The sequence below is a fragment of the Belonocnema kinseyi genome, chromosome 9 (genome assembly GCF_010883055.1).
Source record: "Belonocnema kinseyi isolate 2016_QV_RU_SX_M_011 chromosome 9, B_treatae_v1, whole genome shotgun sequence".
Classification (NCBI taxonomy): Eukaryota; Metazoa; Arthropoda; class Insecta; order Hymenoptera; family Cynipidae; genus Belonocnema; species Belonocnema kinseyi.
In genome coordinates, this window is record NC_046665.1 from 106,744,395 (window position 1) to 106,757,042 (window position 12,648).

At 25.1% G+C, this 12,648-nt stretch overlaps 3 protein-coding genes across 4 annotated transcripts in view; 2 read left to right on the forward strand and 1 right to left on the reverse strand.

Moving 5' to 3' along the window:
* LOC117179314 (protein SMG7-like) overlaps positions 1-5,988 on the reverse strand; it is a 40,528-nt gene extending 34,540 nt beyond the window's left edge. Inside the window, exons 1-2 of the mRNA XM_033370972.1 lie at positions 5,882-5,988; positions 5,264-5,333 (exon numbers count right to left, since the gene is read on the reverse strand). Coding sequence (XP_033226863.1) covers positions 5,264-5,295 — 32 coding nt within the window. The 5' untranslated portion in view covers positions 5,296-5,333; positions 5,882-5,988. The remainder of the gene's footprint in view (positions 1-5,263; positions 5,334-5,881) is intronic.
* A 140-nt stretch (positions 5,989-6,128) lies between these two features.
* LOC117179315 (iron-sulfur protein NUBPL) overlaps positions 6,129-12,648 on the forward strand; it is an 18,040-nt gene continuing 11,520 nt past the window's right edge. Inside the window, exons 1-2 of one of the 2 annotated variants that reach the window (XM_033370974.1) lie at positions 6,129-6,285; positions 12,065-12,393. In XM_033370974.1, coding sequence (XP_033226865.1) covers positions 6,211-6,285; positions 12,065-12,393 — 404 coding nt within the window. In that variant the 5' untranslated portion in view covers positions 6,129-6,210. Of the gene's footprint in view, positions 6,286-12,046; positions 12,394-12,648 lie in introns of both variants that reach the window. The other variant, XM_033370973.1, reaches the window with a different exon arrangement.
* Positions 6,181-12,648, forward strand: part of LOC117179316 (sulfiredoxin-1) — a 29,233-nt gene continuing 22,765 nt past the window's right edge. Inside the window, exon 1 of the mRNA XM_033370975.1 lies at positions 6,181-6,285. The gene's annotated coding sequence lies outside the window, so the exon portion shown is untranslated. The remainder of the gene's footprint in view (positions 6,286-12,648) is intronic.

The window sequence follows — 12,648 nt, forward strand, 5'->3', positions numbered from 1 at the left end:
ATTTTATTTACAAAAAAAGTTCTTAAGTTCAAAAGAACATTCAGTGAACTGAAAAACTGTGGTCGGTAATATAGGTATTTAGCTGTGTCACATGCCCTTAAAATTATTAAAATCCTTGGGAGTCCCTTGAAATTGTTTATATCTCTTAAAAATGTCTCGGAATCTTTTAAAATGCCCTTAAATATTTCAGTCTTTGGATGCCTTCAAACTACTGAAATAAATAACAAATTTCTGAGAATCTTTTCAAATTTCCTAAAATATTTCGAATCCTTTGATATCTTTTGAAAGCCCTTGCAACTTTTTAAAGCCCATGAAAACGCCTGAGAATATTTTACAATACCCTATACATATTTTAAATCCTTTTAAATTCCATTAAATTACTGAAATCGATAAAAAATTTCTTTGTAATCTTTTAAAATAACCTATATATTATTGAACATCCTTTAAAATCCTTTTAATTTTGTTTGAGCTCTTAAAATGCCAAGGAATTTGAAAAAAAATGCTTTAAAATATTGAAAATCCTTTGATAATTTTATCAATTGTTGCTCAAGATCAATTAAATAACAAAATATTTTTATTTTAAGAAATCCATTAAATTAAGTAGAATAGAGTCCATTTAGAGAAGTTCAAGTGAATTAAAAAATCAAGTGAATTCATAAAATTCAAGAGAATTACAAGGAATTTAGGATAAATTAATCATATTTCAGGCTGATTTCCAAATGTCTCCAAATCTTTAAAACCCAAACAAATACATCACTTATCATAAATAAATTCTTTAAAATCCACTCAAATATTATCAAATAAAATCATAGGTCTTTTAAAAATGTTCAGTATCTTCAGAAACTCTAGAAAATTCTTTATCCTCAAGTATTTCAAAAGATTTAAAATCACTTCAATTTAATGAAATTAATAAAAAAATTCATTTTGGAAATTTTTGTAATTCCTTAAATTACTTCAAATTATTTAAATCTATTAAAAATGTATCGGAATCTTTATAAATTTTGAATATTTAACAAAATAAAGTTTATTTTTAACCAAAGACTTGAATTTTCTACCAAACTGTTGAAATTTCAAGCCAAACAGACGAATTTCGAACCCCAAGATAATAATTTTCAACAAAAAAGTTAATTTTCAATTAAATAGTTAAATTTTTAACAAAGTATTTGAATCCTTGACCAAAACGGATTTATTTTCATCCCGAAAATATGAATTTTCAAGAAAAAATTTCATTTAGAACCAAATAGTTCAATTTTTTATAAAAATTTTTGAAATGTGAACCAAAACGTATGTATTTTCTACCAAAAAATACGAATTTTAAACAAAATACCTGAATTTTCTATCATATTGTTGAATTTTGCACTAAAGAAGATCAATTCTTAACCAAAAATGGAATACATCAATTTTATATTTACCAAAATTCTTAACAAAATAGTTGAATCCTCAATTAAAGGAAGAATAATTCTAAACCTAAAAACTGCATTTTTAAACAAAGTAAGTAAATTTTCAACACAAAATACAAATTTTAAGATAGGAAATACTTTTCAATTATGAAAAATACAAAATTTCAATTAAATTGTGGCGTTTTCAAGACAAAAAGGTGAATTTTCTACAAAAAAAGTTGAATTTCCAATAAAAAAATATAATTTTCAACAGAATAGTTAAGTATTCAACAAAATTAATTAATTTTTCACAAAGTAGTTCAACTTTAAATCATTTAGTTGGATTTTCAGCCAAAAAGGAATGACTTTTTAACAAAAAAGTTGAATTCGCGAAAACTTAATCAATTTTCCATCAAAAGAGATAGAAATTCTGAACCAAAAAAATAGCAGTAGACTTTTCAATAAATAAGAATATACGCATTTTTCAACAAAACCGTTAAATTTTTCACCAAAATGTATTACTTTTGAACAAAATACTTAAATTTTTAAGACAAAAAATTAATTTTGAGACAAAAACTTGAATTTTCTGTCTACAGAGATGACTTTGCAAACAAATAGTCGAATTTCCAACCACAAAAGATTACTTTTCTACCAATTGAAAAGAACGCACCAAAAAAATGAAACCTAAACGAAACAGTTAAATTTTCAATCCAAAAGGAGGGATTTTCGTTCCGAAAAATTAAATTTGGAACAAAACAGTTAAATTTTCGAATACAAAAAATGACTTTTTAACAAAATATTTAATTTTCAGTAAGATAATTAAATTTTTCTCCAAATAGTATAATTTAAACCAAGATATGAATTCTGGACCTAAAATATAACAGGGTGGCCGTTTTAATCGACGAAATAAACTCTCGGACATTTCCCGATTTGAAAACATTTTTCACGGTCAATGAAATTAAAAATATGGAACACTAAAGCTAAAAATTTTTCCACTTGAGGTAATAAAAACTGAGCTGCAAATGAAAGTACTCAAAGTGGAACTTTTAAATTTTTAACTTTTAAAATTGAAATTTAATAGTTTTTAATTAAAAAATGTTGTATACAAATGCTCAATAATTTACGCGTATAAAATTGAAGGTGCTAAAATTTTTCAATATAAAAAAATATAAATCCAAGTTATCATTTTCAATGCTTTAAATTAAAAAAATCAATCAATGAACTTTAAAATTTTTTAAAATATATAATTTTAATGAATTTTAAGCTAGAAACATTAAATATTGAATAATTGGACAATTTTTAACTGAACACTTCTTAAATTAGAAATTCAATTATTTTCTTTTTAAAAAGTGTAAACATCCTTGAAAAGCTTCAAAATTTGATTTCGAAATCTTGAGAAATCTAGAAGTTGTTTTAAATTTAAAATTATTTTGGAATTTTTTCAGAACTTCTAAATATTTGTCAAATTGAATTGAATTTTTCTACAATTTTCAGAAAATCCTGAAAATTTTTAAAAAATTCTTTACATTTTGGATGTATAAATAACAATTGAACATTTATTACTTGTAGGCGAAATTTGAGTAATTTTAAGAGATATGTAGAAGTTTTTAAAAGATTCAAACTTGATGTAAAACTTGAAATGATAGCCTAATGTACAATAAAAATTAGATTTTCGCAGATTTCAAACAAAAAAATTAGATTCTTTTCAAGGATCGTGAAAGGCTTCAAAATAATAAAAACGTTTTCTTAACATTTTCACAGCTTTAAACAAAATTTTCCAAAAAGATTCTAGAAGATTTCAAATAAACTTTCTAAAATTTGGATCAGAATTTTTAATCTTTTTAAAACTCCTAAATATCTCTTAAAATTACTCAATTTTTTTCTACAAATGTTCATTTGTAAATTGTATATCCAAATTGAAAAATTTCACTTACGAATTAAGTATTTTTCGAAATTTTAACGATTGCAGGTTTTCTATGTCAAACAATTCAGTTAAAGATTCTTTACTTTTAAATATTTGGTTGCAATTCACTTGCCTTTAATAAAAATTCAAATATTGCTAAATATTGAATAATTAATTTTTTTTAATTAAAAATTTCAAATTGAATAAGTTAAAAATTGAATATTTTAGAATAAAACAATATTTTTAATTTAATAAAATCCGTTAATTAATAATATATTATTATGAAGTTATTTTTAAGTAGAAAATATTTTATAAACTTTCAGTCACACGTTCACATTTTTTGAATGACGAAGACTTTCAAATTGAAACCGTTTAAGTTTTAACGTTAAAATCTGAAAATTCTTAAATTTTAAACTGGTTTAAAATCGTTTTGTCAAGTCGTTTTTGTTCACTTTTTATTACTTAAAGTACAGATAAATTAAAAAAATGATTTATTAAATAAAAATGTTTTTTTTGCAACATTTTCAAAATCAAAGGCTTTTACTTTTTATTTGTTCAAGTATTTAAGAAAGCATTTGAAAATTCTTTAAATTAAAAATGTAAGCTTAAAAATAAAAAATTTAAATGGAAAAATTATTAAAGCAAAAAATTTTTTAATTACGCATTGTAAGCTAAATAATAGCATAATTGAAAAACATAAAAATTCAACTAATTATTTAAAAACTGTTGAAATCGAACGTGGACAGATTTTTCTTCTACAAATTTGTAAAATTCCCGGTAAAAAAAATTCACTGTCATTTTTCCCGGTCTTTTATTGAATTTTCAACCAAAAGAGATAAAAATTTTGAACGAAAAATATAATATTAAACTTTTCAATTAAAAAGGACTTTCAAAAATTCATTGAACTTTCTACCAAAAGATAAATTTTCAATCCAAAAATATAATTTTTCTACAAATAAACAATTAATTTTCGAATATACGAAATTACTTTTCAACAAATTAGTTGCATTTTTCAAAAATCATTACAATTTTTAACCAAATATGAGATTTCTCACAAAAGCGATAATTCTGAACCAAAAATATAACAGTAGAATTTTCAATTGGAAAGAATTAACTTTCAACCATCAAGGATGAATATTCAACCGAAAAATGTTACTTACAAGATTAATGTTTAACATATTAGTTGCATTTTTTAAAAATAATCAATGTTTTCACCAAATAGTAGACTTTTCAACCAAATAGTAGAATTTTTAAAACAAAAAGAGACGAATTCTGGGCCTAAAATATAATATTAGACTAAAAAAAATCTACTTTCAACGAAAAAGACGACTTTTTAACAAAGGAGTTCGATTTCCAACCAAATAGTAGAATTTTATACCAAAAAAATATAATTATGAAGTGACAATATAACAGTAGAATTTTCAATTAAAAATAATAAACTTTCAACCGTAAAAGATAAATATTTAACCAAAAATATTACTTTTCTGCAAAAAAGCTGAATTCTCCATCCAAATGGACGAATTTTATTTTTTAAAAAAGACGAATTTTTAACCAAAAGAGATAATTCCGACCCAAAAATACAGTAGTAAACTTTAAAAAAAAAATTACTTTCAACAAAATGATGACTATTCAAGAAAATAGTTGAATTTTCAACAAAATAATTAAATCTTCAAATAAATAATTAAAATTTTTTCTGGAAAGCAGGGGAAAAAGATCAATTCATTTTGAAAAAGGGGAGGGGGGAATGGAACAGGTGAAAGAGTGTTAAGTTCGCCTGAATCCGAAATTATTCAAATATGAGCTATTTCAGTTAAAAAATGTCAAACATTTTAAATTCCAAAATATAGATTCAGAAATATGAATCAAAGAAAATTACTGAAAAAAGCACATGTAAATTCACTAGGCATCTAAAAATAAATCTTTCATCAGAGAGCAAGAAATAAAGACGATCAAGAAAATACTAATCAAATTTGAAACTTACTTGAGGGCCTGCACAGCTGCTTTTAGGCCCATATTCTGCGGAACCCGCCCTCGTGATTATCCTGGCTTACCTAAAAAGGCAAAAACACATTAATAATTAAATTAACACAAACAGGATGTGCTCATTATAGCCTTTTCCCATCAGACAAATCGATTAAACAAACCAAAAATTAAATCTCCAACTTCCTAACCTCAAAGCCAAAATCCTTTTTTTACTATCCTTCCAATTCTTATATCCAAAAAAGGCATCGGTGAATAATCCCCTCTTCCAAAATCATTACCAAATTCGGAAATTCTCTGCTAAAAAAATATAAATATACAAAACCCAAGAAATACAAAACAAAAACACTACACGTGGAAAGCTCCAAAAAAAAGACTTGAGAAATTAAAATAATTAAAGAGATAAAGTTTTTAAGTTTTAAACAAGAATTTTGACTCCAGGAAGGCCCGAAATACAAAAACGTCAAAAATCGCGAGGAATTTTGCCGAAAGAGGTTAGGAATTGCAATTCGCAGTCGTGAGCAATTTAGACCCGGTTTTTCTTTTCGAGACATGAGTTGCTATAAATAACAATAATCAGAGATGCGAGACAAGCAATAAACTTAATTGAAAAACTCACTGTCACATATTTATGGCCGATAAAAACATTACAAAACAGATTGATGATGGATCACTGCGCGACGAGTGAGTTGCGACTTGTGACGATATGGCGAGCGAAAAACGGAAAAAAGTGCGTCGCCCTCGTGACAGTTTTTAATCTCGTTTTTTAAATAGATTCCTCAAGGAAAGTGATACATTAAGTACTCATTCGTAATTCGCCAGGGGTTTTCTTGTTGGAATATTTAAAACTTGGTGAAAATTCGCCATAACGTGTTCAAAATTCTCGACCTTGTATCATTGCTCGCTTGTTCATGATAGTTTTGAGGTTAACTAGTTCTTATAGCAAACATGTCCCGAACAAAAATATCAATTTTAGCGAAACGGTCACTGATCTTCGACCGCGTGCCAAGAAACTTCAGAAACGTGAGTTTATTTGGATTCTTTTTCCCGTCCCCTGATTTATTTCGTGCCTTTTTAAAGTCTCGTGAGAAGATAACTTTTCTCGAATTTCCGCCTTTTTCAAATAAAATTCTTTCCTTTGAAGGTGATTTTATCATTTTAACATTGAGTTTGAAATTGTTACTGATATTAGAGAACCTGTATATTTCAAAAGAGCGTATTCTGTAATAAACATTTTGTTATCGCAGACTTCACATTTTTTCCCCTATTCCCCCCTATTCTCCTTTTTTAGAGTTCCTCGTTTTCTCCTCTTTTCGAGAAACTTCCTCGGGTTTTCGCATAAATGCGAACTGAATAATTAGAACACAGTAATAAAGTTAAACTATTTTCGATTAAAAGTTAATTTTGTTTAATTGAAAAATCTGTTATGATATTTTGGGTTCAGAATTAATCTCTTTGGTTGAAAATTTATTAATTTAGTTAAAAATTCAACTATTTGGACAAAAAAAGTAATTTTTTTTTTTTTGCAAAAATTTAATTATTTGCAATTTAAAAATCTCTTATATTTTTGATTCAGAATCCATCTCTTTTTATTAAAAATTCTATTATTTGATTGTAAGTATATTTGCTTTGTTGCAAATTCAATTATTTTGTCAAGAAGTCATCGTTTTTGGTTGAAAATGTAACTGTTTTATTGAAAGTTATTGATAAAAAAACTCGTCCTTTTGACATAAAATTGGTCTTTTTGGATTAAAATTTTATTAATTGGTAAAAAGGTCTTTTTTTGTTGTTAAAAGTTAATTCTCTAATTGAAAAGTCTATTATATTTTTGGTATAAAATTCATCTCTTTTGTTTAAAAATTCTATCATTTGTTGGAAAATATAATTATTTTGTTGTAAATTTAACTATTTTCTTAAAAAATAGTACTTTTTGTCGAAAATTAAACTGTTTAGTTGAACATTCGTCTTTTTGGATAGAAAACTCGTCCTTTTGGATTGGAAATTCATCTTTTGTTTAAAAATTCATTTTTTGGTCAAAAATGAATCTTTTCGGTTGAAATTTACTTCTTTCTAATTGAAAAGTGTACTATTATATTTTTGGTTTAAAATTTTAATTTATTTTTGTTGAAAATTAAATTTTTTATTTGAAAGACAATAATTTTTTTAAAGTTATATTTTAGTTGAAAGACAATAATTTTTTTGGATAAAAGTTAAATTGTATGGATGAAAATTCTATTACTTTGTTGAAAATTGAACTATTTTGTTGAATAGTCATCTCATTTAGTCGAAAATCCAACTGTTTTGTTAAAAATTCGTATTTTTGTAAAGAAAATCCGTTTTTTTTTTTTAATTGAAAATTTAAATTTTTGATAGAAAATTCATCTTTGTTGGTTGAATGTTAATTATTTTAATTAAATGGTCTTCTATTATAATTTTGGTTCTTATCTCTTCTCTTTTTGCTGAAAATTTTTATTTAATAATTTAAGGGGAGGTTCTAAACTTCAAGTTTCAAAAAATCCTTTTTTTTTTGCATTTTTTGAATCTGTATGTATCTAAAAATATGCCACTAAAAGGATTTTGTCGAAAACATATTCCTTCCCACAGTTTTGGGACCTCCAAAGTACCCATCGTCGAACTGCCGCAGATTTTCCAAAAGTAAACTTTTTCGAGCTGGATGGTATGCCTTTTACTAGAAATATTTATCCAATTGACTCAATTTTTGTTTATTTGTTCAGTAAACATGCCTCTCTGATCGGCCGAGCACGATTTTCAAAATTTTAATTTTTAAAAATTTTACAGCCCCCAATAGGTCAAAAAATTTGGTGAAATTTCAAACTTTTAAATAAATATTGCATTATTTAAACAAATTTGATGTAGAAAAAAATCGCTTTGGCCGATCATAGCCAATACAGGCCTCAATCAAAATATATTTCATTTTTTTTATTTCATATAACCCAACTGGTCGATGTGATACCACAATGACACCCATGTTGTTTTTGGTAGCGACAAGTTCAAAGACGTTTCAAGGTCGCGGATTTCACGTTTTAAAATTTTCAAAAATACAGATTCAAAGTGAAAGAATGTATCTTTAAATAAAATAATAGTTTTTGTTGATATTCCCGTTGAAGTGTAGAACCTCCCCTTAAACATTTAATTTAATTTTTTTTCAAAAATTCATCTTTTTGGGGTAAAAATTCAACTATTTCGATGGAAATTTTATTATTTTGTTAAAGAGGCATCGTTTTGTTACAAAATGTAACTGTTTTGTTGAACATTTTTCTTTTTGCGTCAGAAATTCGTCTTTTTGGTTTGTAAGTTCATCCTTTGGTAGAAAAGACATCTTGTTTTAGATAAAAGTTAATTCCCTTCATTTGAAAAATCTACTATTATATTTTTGCTCCACAATTCACCTTTTTGGGAAAAAATTCAACTATTTTGATAAAAAATTTTGAGTTAAAAACTCGAATGTTTTGTTGATCATTGTTATTTTTTTATAGAAAATTCCTCCTTTTGGATTTGAAAATTCATCCTTTGGTAGGAAATACATTTTTTGTTTGTTAATAGAAGTTAATTCTCTTCAGTTAAAAATATTACTATTATACGTTTGCTCCAGAATTATCTTTTTTTTTTTTTTGAAAACTTCAACTATTTTGATGAAAATTTTATTATTTTGTTGAAGAAATTTCTTTGATTAAAAACTCATCTGTATGGTTAAAGTCGTATTTTTATGTAGAAAGTTCGTGCTTTTCGATTGAAAATTCAGTTTTTGGTCGAAAAGTCATATTTTTGGATAGAAAATTTATCTTTTTTGGATAAAAGTTAATTCTCTTTAATTGAAAAATCTACTATCACATTTTTGGTCCAAAATTAATCTTTTTGTGGGAAAAATTCAACTATTTTGATGCTAATTTTATTATTTTGTTGGAATTCATCTTTTTATAAAAAACTCAAATGTTTTGTTAAACATCCGTCTGTTTGGAAAAAAATTTACCTTTTGGTCGAAAAGTCATATTTTTGGATTGAAAATTCATCTTTTTCGATAAAAGTTCATTCTCTTTGATTAAAAAATCTACTATTATATTTTTGATTACAAATTCTACTGTTTTTAATGAAAATTGAATTTCGCTGTTGATAATAATTAACTATCTTCTTAAAAAGTCATCTGCTTTGGTTGAGAGTTAATTCTTTTTATTTGAAAAGTCTTTTAATATATTTTTTTGATCTAGAAATCATCTCTTTTTGTTAAAAATTGAACTATTTGGTCGAAAGTTTATTTGTTTTGTTAAATATTCGTCATTTTGGATAGAAAAATCGTTTTCTTTTTTAAATGAAAGTTTAACTTTTGTAGAAAAGTTATATTTTTTTGGTAGAAAAATCCTTTTGGGGATAAAAGTTAATTATTTTTCATTACAAAATCTATAATTTTATTTTTGATCACAAATTTTACTATTCAGATGAAAATTAAATTTTTTCTTTGAAAGTTCATTATTCACATATATTCACATTTCACATATATTAAAATAATTTTTTTTAATTCCTCTATACTTTAAGTAATAAAAATTGAACAATAATTGATTTGACAAAAAAGATTCTGAATCCGTTAAAAATTCAAGAACTTACAAATTTAAAACTTTAAAATTTAAACGTCAGGTTGAAACCTCATAAACTATTTGCAACTTAAAAATAACTTCATAATTAAAGAATTTCATTAAATTTAGAAGAACTTTTAAATTCTGAATGTTACAATTTTAATGGTTATTTTCTAAAGAATTTTTATGTGTGAAAATCTAAATTTTTGCATATTTAAAAAAAATTAGAAGCTTTTTAAGCAGGATTTCAAAAGAATAAAAAAAAATTTTCTTGATATTCCTAGGAAAATTGAAAAAGATTTTTTATTTTGAAAAATTATTTTAAGATGTTATTTAAAAGATTTCCAAAATTATCAAAAAAGAATCTGGAAGATTTCAAGGAATTTTTTTTTTTAATTTACAGTATTTTATAAAAATCATAGGAAAAATTCGATTAATTTTAAAAGATATTCATATGTTCGGAAAAAATTTCAAAAATAATTTGAAAAATATAAAACAATTTTTAGATTTCTCAAGATTTTGAAATACAATTTTGAAACTTTTCAAGGGTGTTTAAACTATTTAAGATGAAAATAATTTGAGAAGTGTTCAGTTTTAAAATTATATAATTTTGAAAATTTTAGAGTTCATTGATTGATTCTTTAATTTATAGAGCATTGGAAATTATAATGTAGATATATATTTTTAGAATTGGATCTGAATCTTTGAACTCTACATAGTTTATATTATAAAAGACTTCCATTTCATACATTTTTATTTTTATTGAACATTTGAATACAAAATTTTTGAATTAAAAAACATTCAAGCTCAATTTTAAGAGTTAAAAACTCAAGAGTTCCATTTTGAGTTCTTTAATTTGTAGTTTTTTTTTGCTTCAATTGGAAAAATATTTATCTTTAAAATTAGAAGTTTTCAAAGTTCATTGACTGTGAAAACTTTTGCGAACCGAAAAAAAAACCGGGAAATGACCGGGAATTTTGATCGTCGATTAAAACGGTCACCCTCTTATTTTTATTTGAAAAGCCCTTTAATTTATTTTTGGTTCAGCATTTATGTATTTGGTTTAAACTGTTATTATATTTTGTTGAAATATCAACTATTTGGTCAAAAAGTCATATTGGTCGCAAGTTCAGTTGTTTTGAATAGAAAATTCGCCCTTTCGAATTTAAAATTCATCTTATTTGTTTGAAAACTTATTTTTTATTGTTAAAAGTTAATTCTCTTTAACTTAAAAGTCTATTTTTTTTCATAATTCCTTTCTTTTTATATTCGTCTTTCTGGATTGAAAATTCGTCCCTTAGGATAAAAAATTCATCTTTTGGTAGAACAGTAATCTTTTTTTGTTGAAAACTTATTTTTCTGTGTTATAAGTTAATTATTTTTAATTAAAAAAGTATACCATTACATTTTGGATCGACAATTAATTTGTTTTGCTTAAAAATTCCATAATTCGGTCAAAAATATATTTGTTTTGTTGTAAATTCAACTATTTTCTTAACAAAATTTTAAATTTTTTGTTCCGAATTCTTCGTTGAGAATTCATATTTATTGGTTGAAAATTGAATTATTCAATTTTTGGTTGAAAATTGATGTTTTTAGCGGAAAAGGCATGTATTTATTGAAAATTTATCAGTTTTAGTAGAGATTTCTGCTATTTGTTTGAAAATTAACTAATTAATTCATTGAAAATACATATTTTTGGATTAAACATTCAACCGTTTCTTTTCGGAAAATTCGTCTTTCATGGCTTAGAAAGTAGTTCGTAGTTAAAAAAATGTCTTTCTAGTTAGAATATTAATCTTTTAGTTTAAAAATTCAATTTTGGCTCATTTTTCGTTCCTTTTGCTTAAAAGTTAAACTATTAAGAACATTTTTGTTAAAAATTCGGCTATTTGCTTAAAAAGTCAAATGTTTGATCAAAAGTTCGATGTTTAGCTTAAAAACCCAACTCTTTTGTTAAAAATTAATCTTTTTTGGTTTAAAATTCCTTTACTTTCCCGAAAATGTAATATATTTCGACATTAATTTTATTTAAAGAAATTCCTCAAATTTTCATGCAAAATCATTTAATTTCCGCTGGCTTTAGAGCATTATGGGATGTGAAGTCTGCCATATCAATTTTTTATATTACATTTAACTCACCGTAAAGAAAATTATAATATAATGAAGAGTTTTAAAAAAATAATATGATAAAGAAAATTTTGTATGATCAGTTTTGTACCACAAAATCGAACAAGGCAACTAAAGAAGACCTTGAAACTCGGCGTAGAGAAGTAATGGGACGAGGTCTTCCAAAGCAAAAACCAATCGAAGGTGTAAAGCAGATTTTAATAGTTGCCTCTGGAAAAGGAGGAGTCGGAAAATCAACTACCTCTGTTAATTTAGCCGTAGCTTTAAAAATGAACGATCCTGAAAAACAAGTCGGATTATTAGATGCAGACGTTTTCGGTCCATCTGTTCCTTTAATGATGAATTTAGACGAATCTCCAGAATTAAACGCGAAAAATATGATGGAACCACTCGTCAATTATGGTGTCAAGTGGTAATTTTCTTTTCTAATTATTCTTAATTTCAGATTTCACATTCTTCCTTTTATTCCCCTTTTTTCCAATTTTTGAAGAATTTCTCATTTTTCCCCCTCTTTCAAGAAAAATTCCCTTTTTCTTCGCTTTAACCCTTAAACGGCCAAAACGCGACTACCGGTACACTGCTTTTCAACGGCCAATAACTAAGACTATTCGACACTAGAAAAAATGGAGACACATATATTTTTATTGCTTAAGATCTCCTCTTTCCG